Source organism: Conger conger, chromosome 16 (genome assembly GCF_963514075.1).
Source record: "Conger conger chromosome 16, fConCon1.1, whole genome shotgun sequence".
Taxonomy (NCBI): Eukaryota; Metazoa; Chordata; class Actinopteri; order Anguilliformes; family Congridae; genus Conger; species Conger conger.
This window is the reverse complement of record NC_083775.1, coordinates 13,850,396-13,876,029: the sequence shown is the minus strand read 5'-3', so window position 1 is coordinate 13,876,029 and position 25,634 is coordinate 13,850,396. Positions and strand designations below refer to the sequence as shown.

Below are 25,634 nucleotides of genomic sequence, written 5' to 3'. Positions count from 1 at the left end.
GAAATTAATGAGTGTACAGATGACCCCAACATCTGTGGTCCCAACACTAATTGCACCAACACTCCTGGGAGTCACACCTGTACCTGTCACCATGGGTATCGTGTAACCATCTCAGGCTCCGTGCCCAGCACCTCAAACCCCTGTGAAGGTCAGACCATCCCAAACACAATCAGGATTGAGAACAGAAGTGTGTTAGTTGACAGTGTGTGATATTGAGTAGATGTGCTCTGTCTTTCAGATGTGGATGAGTGTGCCGAAAACGCATGTGGTGCCAACTCTGAGTGCTCCAACACTCCAGGAAGTTATTACTGCATCTGCCTGGATGGGTACATCGCCTCTTCAGGACTTACCTGGGAGGATGGAGTTACTGTGTGCACAAGTAAGTGGTGGATGGAATGATTTTTGAGCAGAGTTCATGAACCTTCTGAGGTCAGTATTTTGAGTCTCTCTCTCAAAATCAATTATCTCTCTCTTTAGGTTCAGATGAATTTCTTGCTTCTCTAAACCCCCCTGAGGTAAGTTGGTAACTGAGGAAAAACTGACTGTGGGAAGGACAGTAAAGCATACATTTACATTCACATTTGTCATTTAGCAGACGCTTTTAATCCAAAGCGACTTACAAGTGCATACGTTCTTCCACAAGTTAAAGCATCACATCCATTACTAGTAAAATACACATGAAGTGTTGTTCTAAACATATAGTCATCATAAGTGTTTTTTTTGGGGGGGGGCGTTAGAAAGGGGGGCGGGGGAAATCAGGAGGTAGGACTAAGGTACAGTTTGAAAAGGTGTGTTTTTAGTCTGCGTCGAAATAGGGGGAGGGATTCTGCCAGTGCTAGGCAAGTCATTGCACCACTGAGGAACCAGAGCGGAAAACAGGCGTGAATGTGCAGCTCGACTGCCAGGTGCTCGTAGAGAGGGAACCATAAGGCGACCAGAGCTGGAAGACTGGAGTGGTCTAGCTGGGGAGTAGGGAGTGATTAAGGATTGTGCTGGGGAGTAGAGAGTGATTCAGGATTGTAGTGCCAGATACAGAATGCCACTATTTTGCCTTCTTTCTTCACAGGGCCAGTCACGTGAAATGTTCTTCCTCAGTGAAATCAACAAGGATTTGGAGAACAATCCCGATATTGTTCTGCCTGAGAAGGTTTGTACATGGGCTGCTTAAGCCAGGTACTTACAGTGACTGTGTGTGCCAATGTGTACTGGGAGTGTACTGCAGATGAAGTGACCCCATGAACAATTGTCTGTTGACGGTTTTCCATGACTCCCTCAGTCAGTGACTGCTGTCCTGGGCACGACCGTGTCTGTCACAGACAACATATCCCCTGGGGATGGAAAGGAACAGCAGGCCAATACAGCCAACATGGTCCTGAGGATCTCAGAAGGGCTGGCCTCTGCCCTGGTTGAGCCCAGTTCTCTGGAAAATAATAGAACTGTGACGACACCAACCATAGGTAGGAGGCAATGGGTAGCTCCATAGCATGTTTACTTAGGGCCGCCTGTAAATTGTCCCCAATTTAGTCCAATCAACTGTAAGTTTCTTTGGATAAAGGCCTCAGCTAAATAGCATGTAATGTAAAGTTATCTAATTTTGTGCTTTTGTGTCAGTCTTGATTCAGAATCACAGGCTCTTCACAGTCCACCAGCTGAGCTCCTTGTGCTGTGTCATTGTGCTGAAGAAGCTTTATTTGCAGACACACCACCTGTGTCCATTTTGAAACAGAGCAATTTTACGGCCCACTGCTTTCTGCCAGCAAGAGTTAGCACTGGAATAGTCAGGATTGAATAGCAAATGGCGGGGTGAATTCCACAGTAAAATACAGAGCCAGATGCCCAACTAGTGGCACGAAATTGGTTTAAGTTTAAAAATGCAATTTCTCTTGTGCTTCATGATGATATTTTTATTGTCCTCTCACAGAAATTAATGTAGTGAGTCTTAAAGGGAATATGACTGGGATGCCTGCGCTAGTTGCCAAGGGAAACATGATGACAATCAATCTTGCAGCTGTTGCTAAAAACAACAATGGTAAGAGCTGGAGGCCAGTAAGGATGATGCGAAGTGATGATGATGTCAAATTTATTTGTCTGGTGATGCTGATGATGATTAAATGACCTGTGGTGATGAAGATGATGATTGAGCATAACCCGTTTCTCTCTGGCCCAGGATCCGCTTCTGCAGTCCTGCTGTCAGTCAGCGGGGTGGACAAGTTCATGAGTCCCAGTTTCTTCGAGAGTGAAAATGTCACAGAGATATATTCTGACATCATCACCGCCACACTGCCTAAGACGAAACACAAGGAGCTCCCTGAGCCTGTCAACTTCACTGTGTACCACAAGAAGGTACAGAACTGGGCAGTTCACAGTTGGAGAGAACTAACCGCAAGTCATTCATGCTATTATGTTCAGTAGCGTCCAAGCCACCTTTGAGAAAATTAGAAATATCCTTGTGTTCTGATTTATGGCGGTCACTTGCACATGACAACAGTTTTTGACGACTACCCTGGGTGGCTGCCTGAGACAAGGTTCACTGTATTGCATTCATTTAGTTGATGCTCTTATCCAGAGCAATTTACGATACAATGGGCGTCATGCAATGACCACTCGTACAGACAGATTTATTATCTCTTGTATGAACGATAAAAATTTGGTGGACAGTTGCACCCTGTTTATCGTCAATTCTTACATGTTACTGAGGAAACCCCAATAACCCTGCCCCTTGATATATTTGAAATGATATACTTAATATAAGCTGTAAATCTCCTGGGATTTTCACGATCAGCAGTCTCTTGACTTTACTAAGTGTGAAAAACAAAAAACATCAACTGAGCAGCGGGTTCTCTGGACGAAAATGCCTTGTCGCTGAGAGAGGTCAACAGAGAATGGCTTGCCTGCAATTGGCTTCAGCGCTGAAACAATCTTGTGGAGTGTCATTTTCACTAATCATTGTGAAGCAGTCGATATGAGACGTTGTAGGGTTCGTTTGGTGGGCAATGACTATAATCCTTTCTGTGTGATTGTCCTTTTTGTGCATATTTTCAAGGGTGCCAATACCCTGTTGGGCACCAACAATCAAAGTCGGTCAAAGTCACATTTCTTCCCCATTCTGACATTTGGTCTGAAAAACAGCTGAACTTCTTGACCATGTCTGCATGCTTTTATGTATTTAGTTGCTGCATTAAAATGCTGGTGTACAGGTCAACCTAATAAAGTGGTCAGTGGGTGTATACATATATTCAAGACTAATAAAATACACCAATGCAAACTATTCTTCCTCTTTCTCTCCCCCACACACTGTGCTCTGATACAATATTGTGCTCTGTCCCTCTCTTGTACTGGTCAGTAGAAGTTCCAGGCTGGCCTGGTTACCTGTGTGTACTGGAAGGAACAGGGGGAGGAGACTCGCTGGTCAGTGGATGGGTGCACAGCCTCCTTCTCCAATGAGAACTACACAGTATGCAGTTGTACCCACCTCTCCACCTTCGCCCTCCTCCTGCAGACGGAGGAACAGGTAGGGTATCCCTCAGTGCTGCTGAGAAGGACATGAGCACAGGACTAGATACTTGGACAGAGATTGTTATGTTCCTGAGTCTGTCTGTTAGTTTTTAACCCTAACCCTAACCCTATTTGTTTCATTCTTGTAATTTAATTTACAAGATGTTTTTCATTATATCTGATTTTCTGTTTATCATGCATTACTGTTCATTGCATTAATTCATCCCCTGTTATGTCTGTGTCTGAATGTTTCCGAGTCAGAGTCACTCCCCTGTCTGCGTGCTGTACTATTAGGGTGTGAAAAAATTCTAGAGACAAGTTCAGCTCTTTATTTGTGGTTCCAGGTAATGTGTACGTTTTCCTGAGCTTTCTCCAATCTTACACAATCTTTATTGGGAATGACACAGTTTATAGGCAGTATCTGAACAAATGGAAACTATCTGAAAGGAAGTGCTTCATCCTCTGTGACAAAACATTCCTTTAGATATGATCATTTCTATTGACAGGTTTCCTGGTTAGGCCAAAGACAAATGGTTATCGGCACCTAGACCTCAAATCAAGGCCAGGAAAGGAAATTTAAATAGAGTGGGGGAAAACAGGGTGAGTGTGGGGACATGCATTTGAAGGTGTGGGAATAGGAGCAGAACTTGCATGTAAAACATTTTAACTCAGATATATCTTGAAAACACCGAAATCTACACACACTACACTACAGGGCACACATACCATTCACTCACACACTCTAGATTTAGACTCTCCAATCAGTCTAAAATGCATGTCTTTGGACTGTGGGAGGAAACCGGAGTACCCGGAGGAAACCCACGCGAACACGAGGAGAACATGCAAACTCCACACAGAGAGGCCCGGCCAACCGGGATTCGAACCCAGGACCTCCGCGAGGCGGCGGTGCTACCCACTGCACCATCCTTGCCGCCCCAACATAGATATTGTACAGTATTAATAATATTAACACACTTACTGTCTGCTTAACTAATTAACTAACTGGCACTAGTTTGTGGTAATTTAGATTTAAACACGTAACTAACTTACTAACGTATCTCCAGTATCAATTCTGTCCTGAAATTCCACCTCCCTATTCTATCACTGATTACTTGCTTTCAGTGAAGTATTCGCATATGCCTCGCGCTATCACTACGTCTTCTACTCTATGCAAATGTCCACTTCCTAATCCGGAGCCCTATGTTTTACATGTTATGTCTATGTGTACCCAGTTCACGTTTTCGTTTCCCCCTTGTTATTGTATAATTGCCCGTCATGTTCTTCACCTGTTGTTTAATTGTTTAGTCCTCCTCACTCCCGTGCCCCGCCTAGCATGTCACTTTCCTTCATGTACTTAAACCCCAGTTTCTGATAGAACCCTTCTCAGAATGTTGATCATCACTTCAGTGCTGATTCATAGTCAGCCTGTTTTGTATGAGATTCCTGAGTCACACCTTTGCCCGACCTCGAGTTTGCCTTTGCCCCTTTGTTTTGTCGCTTTCTGAGTTTTGGTTTTGATTTTTTTTTTTTTTGTATTTTTTGACTTCACGCATGCCTTATCCTGTTGTACTTCTGCACTTTTGGATTTTGAGCTTGGACTGTTCATTTACTATTATTTTGGCTACTCAATTTGGAACTGTTGTGTATTGAATCTCCTGGCTTTGACTACTTGACTGAATAAACCACATTTCTGATTGTCCCTTGGTCTACGCTTGGGTCTCTGACCGAACGTCACATGAGCTCTGTGTATCTCTACAGGAAGAGGACAGTTCTCTGCTGGAGGCGGTGAACCTGTTCTGTATGAGTGTGGGTCTGGCCTTCCTCGCCCTTGCCATCCTCACATTCCTGCTGTGCACATGGAACCCTAAAATCAACAACACCGCCCGCCTCCACCTCAGTATCTGCCTCTTCTTGGGTCACCTGCTCTTCCTTGTGGGCGTGTCTCGCACTGAGAATGCGGTAAGGGTCAAATGTTTTTTACCTCAATATTTTTTTTTTAAGTAATCTGCTCATAAAGATTCCAAAGCAAGGGCAGAGCTATCCAGTCATACATATGGGTGTGAGTCAGGATGAGCGCCCCCCCATACTCTATAGAACACTGCTTAATAATGGGCACTCTATGAATTAATTTTGTATGGACGTCCACAGTGTATTATGACCTCCATCTCACATAGCATACTACCCTGCTGAAAATTAGCTGAAAGCAGCCTCAGCTGGTCAAGCTGGTTTTCAACACTTTAAGCTGGTCAACCAGCTGAGCAGCCTATATTGTCAGCTAGTCCACCAGTTGACCACCAGCTTACTCTACCAGCTTAACCAGCTTTGACCATCTAGAGGCCAGGTTTGACCAGCCACACAACACTATTTATAGTTTTCACTCTCGCTAACCAACTATATTGTGAGCAAGCAAGTTATTTGGCTGCGTAACTAGCTGGCTATATAACTAAGATATGATAGGCTACCACAAACGATGCAACTGCAACTTACAGTTTGAGAGAAATAAAGGTTTCCAGATGATTGAACACGTAAAGAGACCAAAGGAATGTGAAGCTGCCCAAATTGCACTCGAGACAAAAGATCACTGAAACTCTGAATACAATTGCTTATCTAGTTAGAAAACATTTCCAGTTTGCTATAACAAGCAAATTAGCGATTACTAGTTAGCTTCCCAAATGTACAAATATCCACCTGAAGCACAACGCTTGTGCAATCACTACTATGTTCGTATTGCCTATATTTTATCGTAAGTGGGTATTTGTAAATTCTTCAAGCTAACTATAGCTAATTTGCTTGTTGCTACCGATTACAAACTGGTTGTCACGTTTCATGTTTGTCACGTCATGTTTCATGTTTAGTCATTGTCTTAGTTACATTATTGTCATGTCACGTATTATGTTATGTCTTGTTTCGCCATGTTATGCTTTATTTCTTGTTACGATTTAATTGTTAGTCTTGTCATGTCACGTAATATAGTTTATTGTCATAGTTTTGGTAACTTGTTATGTCATGATTTATGTTTGTTTCATGTTATGTTGTACTGTTCATTGATTAGCATACACTTTTTTGTGTCTTTCTGCAAATCTTGCATTCCTGCTTTCTCTCTCTCTCCCTTTCTGTTACTCACACCCTAATTGTTTCAATTTCCCTTGTCTTCTTACTAATCTACTAACTTTAGATCAGGATTGGGTAATACTAACATTCTAACCATGTGTTTATGTTACCTTACGTTTCTTGTGCATGTCATTTACTAATTTACTAATGCTAGGGCTGGATAGGGTTGTTACTAACGATTACTAATTACCTCGTTAACTTGTCAATCCTCCACACCTGATTTCCATTCTCTTGCTGCTCTCAAGCTAATTGTCTACACCTGTCTACACCTGCATATAAAGCTCAGTTTCATGTCATGTCTTTGCGAAATTGTTGCCCCTTGTTTGTCAGTGCACCTTGTGGCGCCCCGTGGGGAGAGAGAGACAGAGAGAGCAAGAGTAGATCAAAAAAATAATATTTTAATTATTTCTCACGTGCCTTCAGGGCACTTTCACAAAGTTCCAACAAAACAGTTTTCTCAGAAAACGGGAAAAAAAAATAACCGGCCAAAAAATTAGGTACACCGGTCCGTCGGTGACTGTGGGTGGTCCGTTCCGCCTTCGCCTTTCTGTAGGGCCTCCGAAGACCCGCGGTTCGACCGTGGTGCCGTTGCTTGTTTCGAATGGCTGTTTTCCAACTCACTGGGCTTCACCTCCGTCTCCCTCCGTACTCAGCCCCGCTCTGTAGTTGCGCCCCGTCTTTTGTACGGCCTCTCGCTCTTCCTTGGAGTCAGTCCGGCTGCGCCTGTCCAATTAGAAATGTTAATCATTTCCAACTCGCATTCCTCACGCGTCTTTTCTCCGTGTCGCTGGCCATGGTGCTGATTCTCCCCGCCGGCTCTCTCTCCTCGGTGCGGCTCTGTTAGATACGAACAGGGGAAATACACGTGGTTAAAGATCTTTCCCAGTGCTTGGCGCCGGCGCACGGGCCGTTCCACTCCAGTGGTGTACCGATTCCTGATCGGGCCACCACATTTCCTCCCCCTCAGCTCCACGCCCTAGGCGGGAGCGTCACCAAAGAAACCCTCGTTCATTCAGGACAGGGGGTCTGCGTTCCCTTGGAGTCTCCCAGCTCGGTGTTCCACCGTGAATTTAAAACTTTGGAGTTCTAAAAACCATCGGGTCACCCGGGCGTTAGTGTCCTTACACCGGTACATCCATTGTAGTGGGGCATGGTCGGTTATAAGGATAAACTCCCTCCCCACAAGATAGTACTTAAGTTTCCCGACCGCCCACCTTATGGCCAGGCACTCCTTCTCCACCGTGCTATAGTTCCTCTCGTGTTTCAACAATTTCCTGCTGATGTATGTAATTGGGTGCTCTGTTGCGTCCTGGATTTGGGAGAGGACGGCACCGAGTCCGGTCTCGGAGGCGTCGGTCTGTAAAACAAATTTTTGTGAGAAGTTAGGGGTGGTTAATACGGGTTCATTCCCCAAGGCGGCTCTCAGGTCTAGGAAGGCGCGGTCGGCGTCTTCGGTCCATGTTATCATGTGCCGGTGGTCCTTCCTTGTCAGCTCGTGAAGGGGGGCCGCTCTGGTGGCAAAGTCAGGTATAAACTGCCTATAGTACCCCACTAGGCCCAGGAATGTGCGCACTTGCCTTTTTGTGATGGGTCGGGGCCAGTTTGTTATTCCATTCACCTTTTGGCTCTGGGGTCGGACGCACCCTCGTCCCACAGTGTGGCCCAGGTAGTCGGCCTCCTCCAGGCCCAGGCGACACTTCGCCGGGTTAGCTGTCAGGCCGGCCTCCCGGAGCGCTCCGAGCACTGCCTTCAGCCTCCTGAGGTGGTTCTCCCAATCAGCGCTGTGGATCACAATATCATCAAGGTAGGCGGCAGCATACTCCCTGTGGGGCCTCAGTAGGTTGTCCATTAGCCTCTGGAAGGTGGCGGGGGCTCCATGCACTCCGAAGGGCAAGACCCGATACTGGAACAGGCCATCCGGGGTGGCGAAGGCCGTCTTCTCTCTCGCCTGTGGGGTCAGAGGTACCTGCTAGTACCCCCGGGTGAGGTCCAGGGTGCTGATGTAGCGAGTGGGTCCCAGCCGCTCGATCAGTTCGTCCACCCGGGGCATGGGGTAGGCGTCGTACCGGGAGATTTCATTTAACCTCCGGAAGTCGTTGCAGAACCGCCAGCTTCCGTCCGGTTTGGGGACCAACACTATCGGGCTGGACCAGGCGCTTTGTGATTCCTCTATGACCCCCAGGTCCAGCATCCTCCCCACCTCCTCCCGGATGGTCTGCCTTCGTGCCTCCGGGATCCGGTAGGGCCGCAGTCGAATCCTACTCCCTGGCTAGGTGACGATGTCGTGGTGGACCTTTGTAGTCCGGCCCGGGAGGTGGGCGAGCACATCCCGGTGTTGGCTCACCAGCTCGCGGAGGTCTTGTCGTTGTCGGTCCGTCAGCAGGTCTCCAGTGGCCACTTCTGGGGTTCCAGTGACGCCAGCTGTGGTTAAGCAGAGGGGAGCAGGGTCGTGCACGGGTTCGTGCCACCTCTTTAGCAGGTTGATGTGGTAATTTTGGAGCTGGTGTCTCCGGCCCACCTGTCTTACCGTGTAATTTACGGGGCCGACCTTGGCTACGACCTCGTAGGGGCCATGCCATTTGGCCAGAAACTTGCACTCGTTAGTGGGGATCAGCACCATGACCTTATCCCCCGGTTGGAATTCCCTCACCTGGGCTTTTCTGTTGTACAGTCGAGCCTGCTCCTTTTGAGCCTGTTGCATGTGTTCCCGGACCATGGGCCAGATCCTTGCCATCCGCTGGTCCATAGCCTCCACATGCTCCAGGAGGGTGCGTTGTCGGGATGGCTGCTGCTCCCAGGCCTCCTTGGCGAGGTCCAGTAGCCCTCGGGGACGTCTCCCATACAGCAATTCGAAGGGTGCGTACCCCGTGGACGCCTGCGGAACCTCACGGATGGAGAATAACAGGTAAGGTAATAAACGGTCCCAGTCCTTACCGTCCGTTGTGATCATTTTTCTTAGCATCGACTTGAGGGTTTTGTTAAACCTTTCCACCAGCCCGTCGGTCTGGGGGTGGTAGACGGATGTCTTCACTTGCCGGACCCGGAGCAGGCGGCACATCTCCCTCATCACGCCCGACATGAAGCACGTCCCCTGGTCCGTCAGGACCTCTTCCACGATCCCCACTCGGCTGAAGAGGAGGAACAGCTCCCTCGCGATGCTCTTCCCCGTCGCGGCCCGTAAGGGTACGGCCTCCGGGTACCGGGTGGCGTAGTCGACGATCACCAAGATGTACCGGTGACCCCGGCTGAACTTGGGTAGGGGCCCCACTATGTCCATCGCAATTCGGCGGAAGGGCACATCTATAATGGGGAGAGGGATTAGTGGATTGCGATACGTCACCCGGGGGCTGTGAAGTTGACACTCCGCGCACTGTCGGCAGTAGTCCTCCACGGCCCGTTTGATGCCAGGCCAGTAAAAGCGAGATAGGATTCGCTCATAGGTCTTCTCCCTTCCCAGGTGGGCCCCCAACAAGTGGGTGTGGGCGAGGTAGAGCACCTTGGAGGTGTGGGTCTGAGGTACGAGAAGCTGGTCCAGCTCTCCCGGGTCACTGTTGCAGGTTTGATATAACAAGTTATTTTTTACTTTAAAATATGAGTAGGCCGGTCTACTCACCCCTCCTTGTGGGACGCCGTCAATGTATGCGGCGGCTCTCCAGGCCTGGGCGAGGAGGGGGTCTTGCAGCTGGGCGGAGCCGAAGTCCGTTGGGGCCCTCTCGAGTTCGGGCTGGAACTCCGAAAACCCCCCCGTGCTACCCCCTTCCCCCTCCCGGGGTGGTGGTGGGTCCAGTCGCTCCGGGGCTGTATCCGTGCTCTCCGAAGGGGGTTGCGTTGTCTGTCTCCTCCCTCCTTGGGGTGGGGTGTCCTCCTCCTCACTCTCCCTGGCGGGGGCTACCCAAACCGGGTGTGGTTCCTTGTGGCCCTTCCGGCGGGGTCGGGGGTTGGGGCCGGGCCTCTCAGGGGTCGCCCTCTCATTCCAATAGCTGAGAAAGAGGGGGCAGTCTCTTCCCAGCAGCACCTCCACTGGGAGGCTCTCGACCACTCCCACCTTTCCCGTGAACTTGCCTCTAGGGGTGATGATGGTCACCTCGGCGGTGGGGTAGCTCCGTACATCGCTGTGGATACAGGTGACGGCGATGTCTTCTCCCCTTCTCCCCCCTGCTAGGGTTGCCCTCACCAAGGTAATCGCGCTCCCCGAGTCTAGTAAGGCCTCCACGTCTCGACCCGCGATCCGGACGGGTAGCCTAGGGGCGGCAGTGCCCTTGTGGGCCCAGCAGGTGGTGAGGTAGTGGCAGGGTCGGCCCATCTCAGGAGCAGTGGCCATGGACTCCTCCCTCCCTGGGCAATCCCGGCTCAGGTGGCCCTCCCGGCCACAGGCAAAGCACCGTCTGGTCTCCCTCCGTCTGAGGCCCTCCTCCCTGTCGTCCGCTCTCCACCGTGGCCTGGTTTGTGGCTCCGGTCGGACAGCGATTGGGGTTCTTCGTGGGCTTTCCGTTTTTGTCCCCCTGGCCATCTCTTGTGCCACCTGGTGGTTCTCCAGGAGGTTGACCAGGGCATCGATGGAGCGGGGCCCCTGCTGGGCCACATATTTCTTGACGTCCGGGGCCAGGGCTCGGACGCAGCGGTCCAACACCACCCGGTCGAGCAGGGGCGGCCCGTCGCCCTCGACTAGCCAACCTTTGGTTAGCCTCCCCAGGCTCATCACCTGTCCTCGCGCCGGGAGGGCGGGGTCATAGGCCCATTGGTGGAACCGCTGTGCCCTGGCGGGGAGGCTGTAGCCATACTGGGCTAAGATGGTAGCTTTTAGGGTGGGGTAGTCGTGGGCTTCGGCTGGAGGCAGCCCCCGGTAAGCCTTCTGGGACTCTCCGCTGAGGAATGGGGCCAGGAGGGAGCCCCAGGCGCCTTGAGGCCATTTCTCCAGGTAAGCCGCCCGCTCGAAGGTTTCGAGGTAGGCCTCAATTTCGTCATCAGGGGTCTGCTTCAACAATACGTCTTTGGGCGTCCGGTGGGTTGTTGCCGGGCTGGACTTTTGGCACAGTTCTGCCACGGCCTTCTGTAGGGCGCCTTGTGATCGGAGCAAGGCGTTGATGGCGTCCTCCATTTTATTTTTATTTGTATTTTTTTTTATTTTTTTTGCTCTCTCTCTTTATAGCTGGGGTCTCTATGCCCGCATTCTCCACCATATGTGGCGCCCCGTGGGGAGAGAGAGACAGAGAGAGCAAGAGTAGATCAAAAAAATAATATTTTAATTATTTCTCACGTGCCTTCAGGGCACTTTCACAAAGTTCCAACAAAACAGTTTTCTCAGAAAACGGGAAAAAAAAATAACTGGCCAAAAAATTAGGTACACCGGTCCGTCGGTGACTGTGGGTGGTCCGTTCCGCCTTCGCCTTTCTGTAGGGCCTCCGAAGACCCGCGGTTCCACCGTGGTGTCGTTGCTTGTTTCTAATGGCTGTTTTCCAACTCACTGGGCTTCGCCTCTGTCTCCCTCCGTACTCAGCCCCGCTCTGTGGTTGCGCCCCGTCTTTTGTACGGCCTCTCGCTCTTCCTTGGAGTCAGTCCGGCTGCGCCTGTCCAATTAGAAATGTTAATCATTTCCAACTCGCATTCCTCACGCGTCTTTTCTCCGTGTCGCTGGCCATGGTGCTGATTCTCCCCGCCGGCTCTCTCTCCTCGGTGCGGCTCTGTTAGATACGAACAGGGGAAATACACGTGGTTAAAGATCTTTCCCAGTGCTTGGCGCCGGCGCACGGGCCGTTCCACTCCAGTGGTGTACCGATTCCTGATCGGGCCACCACAACCTCTTTAGCGTTTTTGTCAAGCCATTTGTCTACCCGTTAAGATCCAAGCCTGTTTATTGACCAAAGATTATTGACTTCTGTTTTGTTGACCATTGCATGCCTGTACCACGACTTTGCCTGCTGTCTTTGTGTTTTTGCCCCGCGGGGCAGACTTCGGTCTTGACTCTTGCACTGTCATCGACCCTGAGCCTGCCTACCGTCTGTTTTATTACGTTTTTTATGGAGCAGACACGACAGACCTGTTATAGGTTTTTGCCATAACTTTTAATTCTTCCACATTACATGTATGTATCAGGATGTATTATTTATACATATCATGACATCTCCCTTTTTTTTCAACATAAAAAAACCATGACGCAAATGCTGAACTTAAGTTACTGTAAAGCCCAGTATGACAAAAGAAAAAACTCACTGTTTGCCTTAACATTTCTCAGGTTTCAAAACACATTAAGGCGTCATTACTTATTTCACACTTATTTCAGCATTTCTTTCAGCATCTCTCTTTTTTTTTCTGTATTGCTACTTAATTGTCCAACTATGAACTATGAAAACGTTCATAGATCTATTACTCCTCAACAAGTTGTCTTGGCTTTGAGACGATTCTTCCACTTGCTGTTTTACCAGGGAGACCTGGAAGCTCTTTTGGGCTGTCATCTCTGGTTGTTGTTTTGTTTTGAGTGTCCATTTCATGTTTGTCCTCTGTGCTGTCACAAACATTCTGTTGAGTCACATATTGGTTGTCCATTTCTTTTGGTGTGTTACTTTGTTCCTTTGATTGCATCAGAAACTTCCTGTTTCTTCTATACACCTGTCCATCAGGTGTCTGGACAACGTAAGATCAGAAAGTTCAGTTACCTGGGCTGGATTCCATACTCCATCTTGCCATATTCTGACATTTTCGCCAACCTGAAGTTTCTGAAGTGCTTTGGATCCTTGATCAAAGTATTCCGTCTGTTTATTTTGCCTTGTCTCTAACAATTTCTGAACTGTATTGGTTACCATTTGAGGTGTCAACATCTGTGATGTCATTGGAAGTCTTGTTCTCACGCGCCAACCCATTAACAACTGGCCTGGTGACACTCCAATATCCTCCAAAGGTGTGCTCCTCAGATTCAGCAAAGACAGATAAGGATCTATTCCATCAGCTTTTGCCTTTTTCAGCATGAGTTTGACAGTCTGTACTCCTCTTTCAGCCATTCCATTTGACTGTGCATGATGGGGGCTTGATGTTCTGTGAATGAACTCCCACTCTTTGGCAAAGGCTTGGAATTCACGTGAGCTGAACTGTGGTCCATTATCTGAAATTAATGTCTCAGGAATTCCATGTCTGGCGAATTGTGACTTTAGATGAGTGATGACTGTTGCACTTCTCGTGTCTGACTTCAGCCACTCAACCTTGATGAATTTGGAATAGTAATCCACCAAGAGTAGATATTCCTGCTGGTTAACGGTGAATAGGTCGACACCTATCTTCTGCCAGGGTCTTTTAGGAACACTGTGTGGATGTAGTGGCTCTTTGGTTTGTCGTTTCTGGTGTGTACTGCACACATCACAGCCGTTCACCATCTCTGAGATACTTTGCGACATCCAAGGCCAAAAGAGTACCTCTCTCGCTCTGCGTCTACAACTTTCAATGCCCAAATGACTTTCGTGAATGCGCTGTAGCATTTCCATTCTCATCGCTGCAGGAACTATGAGCCGTTCTGAAACTGAAATTTCTTCTCTGAAGTTCCAATAGGCTTGTACTTCTTTTGCAGCTTGGCTTTTTGTTTCTGGCCATCCATTCAGAACTGTTTCTGTGAGTTTAGTCAGTGTGACATCATTTTTTGTTTCCTTTCTGAATTCCTCTAGTTTCTCAATCGACACAGGTAAGTTGGAGATCACCATGTGCACCTGAGCTTCTATTTCTTTATCAATTGCGCCAGGCTCTGGATAAAGCATCTGCAATGTACATCTCTTTTCCTGGCTTGTAGTGTACGTTCATGTGATATTTTTGCAGTCTCATTAAGAGTCTCTGTATTCTAGCTGGAGAGCTGCTCAACGGCTTTTTCATTATCACTTCAAGTGGTTTGTGATCCGACTGCACATCCACTTCTTTCCCATACACATACTGGTGAAAATGTTCTACTCCAAACACAATTGCCAACATTTCTTTTTCTATCTATCAGTCAATGCGCGTGATGCATATGCTACTGGCTTGTCCTCTTGCAATAAGACAGCACCGAGTCCACTTTTGGATGCATGTACTGACAGTGTTACTGGGAGCTTTACATCATAGTATCTGAGCAAAGGAGCTTCAGTGAGCATTGTTTTCAACTTGTTGAATGCGTGTTGATGTTCACCCTTCCATTGCCATTCAACATCATCTCTCGTAAGTCCACGCAATGGCTCAGTATGTTGTGACATGTTTGGAATGAATTTTGCAAGGTAAGTGACCATACCTAGAAGTCGTTCCACATCTTTCTTGCATTCTGGTGTTGGCATTTTCCTAATAGCCTCGCTCTTGCTCTGATCTGGTTTCAAACCGTCTTTTGAGAAGATGTGACCCAGGTATTTGATTTCTTCTAGGCCTACTTTGCATTTTTCTTTATTTAGCTTGAAATTCTTGGCTCTTGCTCTCTCCAGCACTTGCCTCAATCTGCTATCATGCAGGTCTTTTGTCTCACCCCAAATCAAAATGTCATCGATGTACATCTCAACGCCTTCAATTCCTTCAAACAGCTGTCTCACCGTCCTGTGGAACACTTCTGGTGCAGAATTAAATCCAAATGCGAGTCTGAGGAATCTATAACGACCAAAAGGAGTGTTGAACGTACAACGGCGAGAGCTGGCTTTGTCTAGTTTCAGTTGCCAAAACCCTGAACTTGCATCCAGCACTGCAAAGTATTTTGCTTTTGAGAGTCTGCAAGTTATTTCCTCTACCGTTGGTAGTTGGTAGTGTTCCCTCATTACTGCTGTGTTGAGATCACAAGGATCTAAGCAGATTCTTAATTTCCCATTTGTTTTTTCAACAATTACTATGGGGTTGACCCACTGGGTGGGCTCTTCGATCTTTGTTATCACTTTCATTTTTTCTGTTCTAAGTTTTTCTCTCAAAGTGACAGGAATTTTCCTAGGTGGATGGACTCTTGGTGTCACGCTTGCATCAATTCGAATGGTGTGTTCTCCCTCCAGGCAACCTATGCGCTCAAACACATCAGCATACTCTTGGAAGATATCCATTTTGTCACTTTTATTCAGTGCCATCTCTCTCTTGATGAGCCCCATTTGTTCACTTGCCTGAATTCCGAGTATTGGTTTGGCATCTGATTGTACGACAATGAACAAATGCTTTCTTTTTGTATTTCACTGTCCAGTTGCACTTTCCTTTCACAGGTATTTTATCTCCAGTGTATGTTGAAAGTTTTATGTCTGTGGGTCTGAGGATGTTCTTTTTGCCTATTCTTTGTAGTAAACTGTAAGGAATGGCATTGGCTTGTGCACCAGTATCAAGTTTGAATTTTACATGTTTGTGCTCCAACTTTAGTTCGACAGTCCATTCATCTGTCTGTGTCTTTGCGTGCACTACACCTACGAACAGACTTGCTTGCTGATCTGTGACGTCATCGTCAACCGCGTGCACTTTCCTCGATCTACACATCTTGGCAAAGTGATTCATTTCCTTGCAGTTCTTACATTGTTTGCCTTAAGCAGGGCATTTACGTGATGCATGCTCAATTCCACATCGTTTGCAATCAAACGTGTTTGCTTTGTCTTTCTCACTCACTTTCGTTTTATTGTGTTGGTCCTTTTTTCGTGTCTGCTTATGTTTTACTGCATCCGCATGCTTGCTTTCACGTGCAGAGGCTTGTGCGCTGTGATCCTCGTCATGCATTTGTTTAATTTGTGCTTTTGTCGTTTCTGAAGCAAGGCACAGCTGCGTAGCCTTTTCGAGAGTAATGTCTACTTCTCTTAGCATTCTCTCTCTCATAGTATCAGACGTGATTCCACAGACAACCCGATCTGATAAGGGATTCTCGCAACTGTCCGAATTCACATGACTTTGCCTTTAGCTTTAGCTCCATAATGTACTGGCTGTACCTTGCACACACGTGAAAAACTTGTAGCGTTCATACGTAATGTTCTTTTTTGGGTAACAGTATTCTTCAAATTTTTCCATTATTTCCGGCAATTTATGTTTTTATCGTCGTCTGCTTCGAATGTGAAGGTATTGTACACTTCAACTTCTCCGGCAACATGAAGAAATAGTGAGGACTGTACCTTAGCTGGCTTGCTAGTGCCTCTGGTCGCTGCTAAATACAGCTCAAACCTTTGTCGAAACCTCCTCCAGTTTTCTGACAGGTTCCCGTGCAGTAGTTCAAGTCCAGCAGGTGGCTTAAGTCCTTCCATGGTTGCAATACTGTTTTTTGTCTTAGTTCTTTACTTCTGACACCGACAGACCTGTTATAGGTTTTTGCCATAACTTTTAATTCTCCCCCAACGCCACCTAGTGGCTACCACATTACATGTATGTATCAGGATGTATTATTTATACATATCATGACACCGTCCACCTGTACTTCTGCCCCGCTGACAGCTTTCCTGGCTACCAGACTTTTTGCATGGTGTACTGATTACGAGACTGCCTTCTCCCTTGGTACTGCACTTTGGTTTGGCTGGATTTTACGTGTACGAACATTGCTTGTTTTTTTTTACTACGCTCTCTGGATATTCCCCGAATAAAGCCCTGACAGGACTTTATTACACCCCTGTTTCTGAGTCGTGCATATTGGGTCCAACCCCCCACGCATCCGTCTCACTGGTATTGTTTTATAACTAGATATGTAGTCTTCGCTTGGATACTAAGCAATAGTACAGAGTTTCAATGATTTCTTGTCTGGAGTGCAATTTGGGCAGCGACACAAACAATCAGAATAAGCCCCCAGAATGGCATTGGCTGTGGCATTTGGAACCATTTTTCAACCAATGAGCTTTAATTGCTGTACAGCTGTACAATGTTTTGATACATTTGACAGCACTACAAATGTACACTTTAAAACCAGAATTTAAGGACGATAAACACAGGCAGAGGGTGAGTCAACATGTCAGTGAGCCTATTTCGATGATAGGAAGGGATTTACAATGGTCTTGTAACCATTGTTTTAACAAAAAAATTGTACCTTTAACATATGACATCTGATTAGTCTCCTCTGGCTCCCCCAGGTGGCGTGTGCAGTCATTGCAGGCATGCTGCACTTCCTCTTCCTGTCCAGCTTTGTGTGGATGCTGCTGGAGACTCTACAGCTCTTCATGCTGGTCAGAAGCCTGTCCAAAGTGCAGGTCATCCAGAAGGAGGGGCTGAGGGCACTGTACCTCCTGCTGGTTGGCTACGGAGCTCCCCTGGTGGTGGTGGGAGTGTCTGCAGCAGTGTATTCAGACGGCTATGGCAGCAAAGACGCGTGAGTTTTTATTATGATTGTGCAGAAAAACAACTTTTGGTCTGGATCCTTTTTTTTAAGTGAAGAGCATAGCTTGTGGCTTATGCAAGTGATACCTGCAAATTGGCTTTAGAGCTATCCATGGGAAATGTTGTGGGGAAACTCTCAGCGGGATCTGAATTGTGTCCTTTGCTTTCAGTTGCTGGTTACAAAATGAAAAAAACTTCCGTTGGAGTTTTATTGGTCCAGTGGCTGCTATTCTCACTGTAAGTGCTTACTGTGCTCGGTGTACTATTCAATACTTACTATATTCACATTTTATTATCTTACAGTATTTCATTTAGACTGGCAATGCACAAAAAAATAATTCCGATACTTGAACTTGCATATCGAGTACCGATCCGATGCCTGTGCATTAAAAAATAAATTAATAATAATAATAATAATAATAATAATAATAATAATAATAATAATAAATCACACTCGGGGTCGTATTTTTTTACATTTTTTTAACTGCAGTATTGACCAATTTAATTGCATTTTCGAACTTTATTTTAGGCCATCTTAATAGTTAAGCGTCAACATTGCCAGTCAGATAATAGCCTAATTGCCAATTTAAAGATTTACATTTACATTGAATTGTGCAGTGTAACCTCAGTTTCAGAAATCTGTTAAATCCCTGTAGTTTACATCCAGGCATGCTGTTTGATCGTGTATCATTTTGTTTAAATGCATCGGTTCAAATTAGAATTCGTCATGTTTTCATCCCTCTTCCCTATGACTTCTGTCTGATAGACTTGATTGGCATTGGCTACTATAGCTATACTATTTTAACACTCTGAAATGGCTGCAGATTGCTTGATTGTAGGCAACTACTGTAGCTTCTCAATTGCTAGTTCCGAATGGAAGGGTATTACTTGCGTGCAGCATTTGTCAAATGATCTATTGCTTTGTTTATTTTCATGTAGATACAGCATAGTGGAAAGCTGCGTTCAGTTTTCCGGTAGTTTGAATTTGTGTGTCAACAAATAAACAGGGATCTTGTGTGAACCTTAAGAAACAACACGTTACAATAAACCATAAGTCAACAGCTACATAAATTCTTTGATAACGATAATACTGTAGCATTCAATTCCCTGTGGTGCATTTTAAACCCCCTGAATTGGCCAGAGTGCTTGCAATAACTATTGTAGCTTGTCGATTGTTTAGGATTTAAACCGTAATAATATGCACACTTATTTCAAACTAAGCTTACCATTTCAGCTTTAGAAAAAAAGATTGGTTATCAGTTCACGATTTTTTGAAAATGTTTACGACTCAGTTTCCCTTTGCCTTGGTGAACTCGTCATGCTATTTCACCTGATGCGCCTTCAAATGTTTTATAAGATTGCTGGTGTTGAAATTGGCAACACTGCCGCCTCGAAACAAGAGTCTTATATACTGTGCACATCGCCATTTTACTGGTGGGATTTTCCAGTGTAAAATATTGCCAACTTGCTGACTAGCTCTGACAAACATTACAATCTCCGCTCCGCACATGCTGTTTTTTGCCTGAGTAGCATGAATGAGCTATCATCACATGATACATTACGTGGTATCAGATTGGTGCATAGACACGTGTACTCGTCGATCCCCAGTCCACTATTTTGGGCTGCATTGGAGCCATTTCCGAGACTGGTTTTGGGAGCGGAATAACTCTATTGGAAAAAATGGGCAATATAATTATTGAGAAACTCATAAATGTCATTACGTGAAAGATACTGAACTTTATTAATGTTTAAAACCAAGCAAAATCAAACCTTAATTTAATAAAAAATAGATTTCACCAAAATCAAGGTAATTGGCACTGATTTAGTACTTTAGATGCATCCACCAATGGCAAGGATAACAGCATGGAGCCTTTTCTTGTTATGGCACGCATTTCCAGGGATTTTGGACCATTCCTCTCTGCTGATCCTTGCATGATCCTTCACATTCTTGGATTTGCACTTATCAACTCCCCTCTTCAGTACAGCTCAGGTCTGATTGGAGTGAGGTCCAGCGCCTGAGATGGCCATTGCAGAACATAGAAATGGTTCTGGGACAACACAACCTGTGTGGATTTTGAGATATGACTTTGGGTCATTGTCTTGCTGGAAAGTCCACATACAGCCAGGTCTTAGCCTCATGGGAGATGCAACAAGATTTGCCGGATCGTTGGTGGAATCCATTGTACCATTGATCTTAACCAGTGCTCCTTGACCTCTGGCATTAAAACGGCCTCAAAACATCATTTGACCCACCACCATATTTCACTGTGGGTATGGGCCATGTCTCATTTTATGCTTCTCTGTTTCGACACTAAACATACTGATGCTGTATCAGCCCAAAATGTTCAATTTTGTCACATCTGACCACTGCACCTTTATTCAGTTATACTTTAAATGACCAAATGAGACCACATGAGACCAAAATGTAAACGTTTTATCAGATCATTTTTGTGCATTGCCATTTGGGGGTCCCACAAATTTGAGCCCACTTGATATACCAGTGCAGACAAATGGATAATATTAGATTTTAAATATTGCTTCATTGGCTAGCTACAGTGCTGTGAAAGTATTTGCCCCTTCCTGATTTCCTTTATTAATTCTTATTTGTTGCACTGAATGGACCTTTTGATAAAATGTATTATTAAACAGAGGTAACCCGAGTAATTTTTAAAAGATTTTGTCAAATTATTATTTTTGTCTGAAACTTAAAAACTGATTTCACCACCTTTAGCAACAAAAACTGCAACCAAACACTTCCGATTTCATATCAGCCTTTCACATCACTGTTGAGCAGTTTTAACCCACTCTTCTGCTTTTCAATTCATGGTTCCTCCGATAATGGAAGTTGTCCAGATACCAAGGCAGCAAGGCATCCCCCCACCATCACACTACCCCCACCATGTTTGAATTATGGTATGATGTGAAATGCTATACATTTCCAGACTGATATATTTAAAAAAACCTCTGGAATTTCCTTTGATCATATGAATATCTCTGAATGAAAGAAAAGTGAGCTAATTCCTCCATGATTGCATTTATTTCTGCTAAAGGTGATGCAACCAGCTATTAAGATTGAGGCAATTACTTTTTCACAGGGGCGATATGGGTGTTTGATTACTTTTTCATTAAATAAATTACTAATTTAAAAATGTCTTTTGTGTTTAATCAGGTTCCCTTTGTCTGACATTACATTTTGTATAAAAATGTAAAAACCATTCCGGTTGAAAAATTTGGCACGCTAGAGGAAATCAGGAAGTGGGAAAATAATTTTAGGGCAAAAATTTGTTCCATGTTGTAGCCAAGCTGACCAAATACAACAGACACTAGTGCCTCAAAAACACAGCCTGGAAATTATATATATATATGTGTATATGTGTAACAGCAGCAGGGAAATTGGCTGAATGGTTTAGTTTAGATCAATAAATTGTTATTTTACATAGGACTTTTATATGACATGTAATTGTATGAACAAAAATCTAATTATACAGTTGATTGAGGAGCCGCTGTCTGGATATGTTATATACGTTTCTTGTGTGTAATTGAACCAGCTCAACTTGGTCTCATTTTGTGTGGTCATCTGGAACCTGCTGCCTACTCTAGCCAACATGAAGAGTGACGTCTCCCAGTCAAGAGACACCAGGTGGGTGTGTACCTGCCTCTGTGTGAGTGATCCTTCAGGTTTTTGTACAAATGTAAGTGAGATTCTGGTTGATTCATATTTGGGTTTTGTTTCAGGCAGATGTATACTTAGCTTCTCAGTCACTGTTCCTGTCGGTCAAACAGCCTTAGTCTCTGCAAATTAATGCAAATTGTCACATTCAGTTTCCCCAGTGCTTGTGTTTTCTGTTTTCCTGTCGTGTCTTTCTTGCCATATGTTCCAGTTCGCTTTCCGTAGTATGTTCATTCATTCATTCATTTCACTCGCGTCTCATTACCTGTTTTCCTGCAGTCACACCTGTTTGTAAATTGTAATGTATGTATACAATTCATGTCAGTGATTTCCTGCCTGTGTGCTTCGTGTCCTGATCCGTTTCTTGCACCCTGACTATCTTTTGGATTACCCTTATTTGTTACCGGACGCTGATTGAAAATTTGATTTACGATTCTCGGATTATCTTTTCTACCTTCACCTGTTCGGATTGCATAACTGTGCTTGGGTTTTGGCTTGTGCCCCTAACTACGATTGCGATTATCCCCGCTGTTCCTGTCTGCCAACATTCGACCACTGCCTGTGTTATGCTCACAGCCAAAAAACCAAACGCAGACCACAGTATTCCAAAAACATTCCAAAACTTTATTCAGACCAAGGGTCAAAGCGAGGGAATTCAATAGACACAGTGCCAAATCGAGGAGCAAAAGGGAAGTCACAAAAACCACAGGCCAAAATCCAGGAGATCAGAAAGGCAGAATTACAGAGGAGTAGGCACAGGGAGAATTGTAAAATGAAGCGAGGATCAAAAAACCAAAAAGCACACGCAACCAAGACAGAATTGAATAGGCAAACTCAAAGTCAGGCAAAGGGTGTCTCAGGAATCTCAAAAATAACAGGCTTACAAATAATCGGCACTGAAATTATGATCAACGTTCTGACAAAGGTGATGACTCAGCCTGGGGTTTAAATACACAGAGGAATGAGACAAACTAGGCGGGGCAGGGGAGTGACAAATAGACATTAGGTGAGACACATGAAGACGCAGGACTGGATTCACATCTACACACATGTAATATAAACGGCTCCGGATCAGGGAGTAGACAGTTGCATTTAGGAATGTAGTGATACTAGAGAACAGGTGCGAACACTTTGCTTTGGAACAGGGAGGTGGAGCTACAGAGCAGTGCAGAAATAGGGAGAATGTCAATATGTTAGTTATGCGATTAAACTATAAATACCAAAAACTAGTGAAATGGGTAGGGAACACAAGGGCAGAACTCAGGAACAGAGAGAGACAAACTAGCAAAGAGAAACTGAAAAGGACAGGAATAAATGTAGAGGGGAATGAGACAACCTAGGCGGGGCATGGGAGTGAGGGCAGGTGAAATACATGGAAGGACAATAATATAATAACAAGGGATGCATGAAGATGCGGATTGGATTCACATAGACGCACATGTAATACAAACGGCTCCGGATTAGGGAGTAGACAATTGCACAGAGTTAAGGAACTGTGATGGTGGAAAGCAGGTGCAAACACTCTGCTGAATTAAGGCAGGAAATTTTGAGATAGAACAGTGAGGCGGAGCTACAGAGCAGTGTAGAAAATAGAGATAAAGTAAATCTGTTAGTATACGTGATTAAACTATTATTACCCAAAACCTGTGATGGTTAGTTAGTTTGACAAGTTTGTGTTAATATAATTAGTACTGTACAAAATAGTATTAGTTGGTATTAGTAGATTAGTGCTATCTACAAAGAGAAAAAGCAGGAAGTAAGAAAAGCGAGACTAAGAAGGAAACGTGGGAAACAGAATCCAGGATCATATCACTTAGACTTATTGCCCTACCTTACTACTACTCAGATCTCTTCACAGCAGTTGCCGCTGGCCAAGTTCTTACACATAGGTCACTTCTAGGTGAGAATCTGTGACAAACACTCATAAAACATTGAAGACAAATGTCTCACTTCTGTCTGGCACATGTACTTTTACAAGCCAAGTATGTCAATACCTTGTTTTGTAGCTCCGATTTTCTAGTAAGAAAAAACTTAAATCTGCGCATTGATACCCCCTTTACCTCACTGTGTCACATCTGGAGGTTCAGAGCTTGTCATTGTTTATCTTTCAGGCTTATCATCTTCAAAATTGTTGCCCAGTTTCTCATTTTGGGGTGCACCTGGATCCTGGGATTTTTCCAGAGAACCTTTGTGTTAAAATACCTCTTCGTCATTCTCAACTCACAGCAGGGCACCTTCATCTTCATCGTTCACTGTCTGCTCAACAAAGAGGTGATCAGACCCTCGCCTGCATTGAGACTTAATGTCATGTTTGGTGAAGGGCTTGTTACATAGAGTAAGTGTTATCATATTGACTGATGCTGGACAGTACTGATTGGTCCCTGTGTTGTGTAGGTGCGGGAGCAGTACAGGAGGTGGCTCTCTTGTCTGTGTAGAACCGAAGGGCCTTCAGGAAGCAGACCCAAAGAAAATAATATGAAACACTCTGGGGTAAGAATGTCAGCAGAACAAAATTTCAGTCATTTTATTAAATGTAAACATGGACAGAACACAGGGCTCATGGAGCAATTTGGTTGAGTTTGGGGTTTGGGCAAGGTTTGACTATTCACCGGCCAAAACAGCTGCTTCACATGTTCCCTTCACGGACAAACCTTTGTCAGGTCTGTCCTGACTAAACAATGTCGTAATTGACATGTACTATAAATGCAATACTTTAGGGCATTTACCAGACATTTATATCCAGTGTGAATTGTACAGCATATATTTTAATATACAGCTGAATAGTTAGGAAAGAAATTCAGGTCAAGTACCTTGTTCAAGGGTGCAACTGCAGTGTCTCAGCTAGGAACCAAACCTTCAATCTCTGTGTTATAGACAGCTCAGTTCCCTATTATTCTACACTGTTGATCTGAATGCCTCCCAAATACACAAAGAATGCAAAATCATATAATCTTACAACTTTATTTTTCGTTAATAAAGTTATTTTCTTCTTATGCTTTCAAGAATACCGCATCCTAACCCACAGAAGACCTGAACAAGGCAGATCACCATCATAGATGAGAAACTGAAAAATCACAATTTTTTATAAAACTATAAATAGTACGCATTAATAGATTTTTTTTTTTTATATATCAAACAATGGATCCTTCAGACTGTTCTTTTGGACTACGAATACGATTGCAGCAATTGCATAATGTTATTATCATGTAATAACACAGTGGTTATAATGTACTTGCAAGTGAATAGCCTTAATGTGTCGAAGTTCCCATCTTTATTTAATTGCCCTTGACATGGAAATGCAATTAATTAATCCAAGTCAGATTTTTCTGTTCCTGTGTGATGTGGAGCAGCCCCAGAAATCCATGGGGACCACAGACAAAATGTCTAGCTGTCTCTCACAAACTCCTGTGGTAATGACTAATACAATACCGTGACACAATGATGCAGTAAGTTTGCTGTGAATATGTAATTAACATACACTCAGTGAGCACTCTATTAGGTATTTATTAGACAAATTTTTTACACATACTTTTTTTTTACACTGCTGCTATAGCCTATCCACTTAGATGTTTGATGTATTGTGTATTCAGATATGCTCTTCTGTACATTCTCTCTGGACCTCTTTCATTGACAAGGCGTTTCTGCCAGCAGAACTGCTGCTCACTGGATGTTTTTTGCACCATTCTCTGCAAATTCTAGACACTGTTTTGTGTGAAAATCCCAGGAGTTCAGCAGTTTCTGTGATATTCAAACCACCCTGTCTGGCACCAAATTTCTCCCCCATTCTAATGGTTGATGTGAACATTAACTGAAGCTCCTGGCCCATATCTGCATGAGTGTATGCATTTTATCGCTGCCACATAATTGGCTGATTTGATAATCACATGAATAAGTAGGTGTACAATTGTTTCTAATAAAGTGCTTTGTGAGTGTATAACACCGACAACGATGAGCAGCACAAGGTCTCCATTTAGTTATTCAGTAATACAAACTGAATTACAGATGTAGTTGCATATGCTTGAATTGGTAGTTAGTCTCATGTAAATACAGTATATATTGCTTTACAAGGTTAATAATGCAGTTTAAGTATGTGACAAGCAGTGCAAATGAGGTC

General features: G+C 44.9%; 1 protein-coding gene across 1 annotated transcript; it reads left to right on the top strand.

Annotated features, from left to right (window-relative positions):
• The first annotated feature begins 91 nt into the window (after positions 1 to 91).
• On the top strand, positions 92 to 24,538 carry LOC133114059 (adhesion G protein-coupled receptor E1-like). Its single transcript, XM_061223255.1, has 13 exons — positions 92 to 95; positions 239 to 379; positions 478 to 515; positions 1,277 to 1,457; positions 2,168 to 2,343; positions 3,347 to 3,511; positions 5,254 to 5,454; positions 17,607 to 17,842; positions 18,021 to 18,087; positions 21,399 to 21,490; positions 23,632 to 23,791; positions 23,915 to 24,010; positions 24,524 to 24,538. Exons 1-13 carry the CDS (start codon positions 92 to 94, stop codon positions 24,536 to 24,538), a joined length of 1,572 nt encoding a protein of 523 aa, XP_061079239.1.
• Positions 24,539 to 25,634: the final 1,096 nt, after the last annotated feature.

Coding starts and splice junctions, on each gene's coding strand:
- LOC133114059 (XM_061223255.1), top strand. Junction 2,344..3,346: donor TCACTGTGTACCACAAGAAG/GTACAGAACTGG, acceptor ACTGGTCAGTAG/AAGTTCCAGGCTGGCCTGGT. Junction 5,455..17,606: donor TGTCTCGCACTGAGAATGCG/GTAAGGGTCAAA, acceptor TGGCTCCCCCAG/GTGGCGTGTGCAGTCATTGC.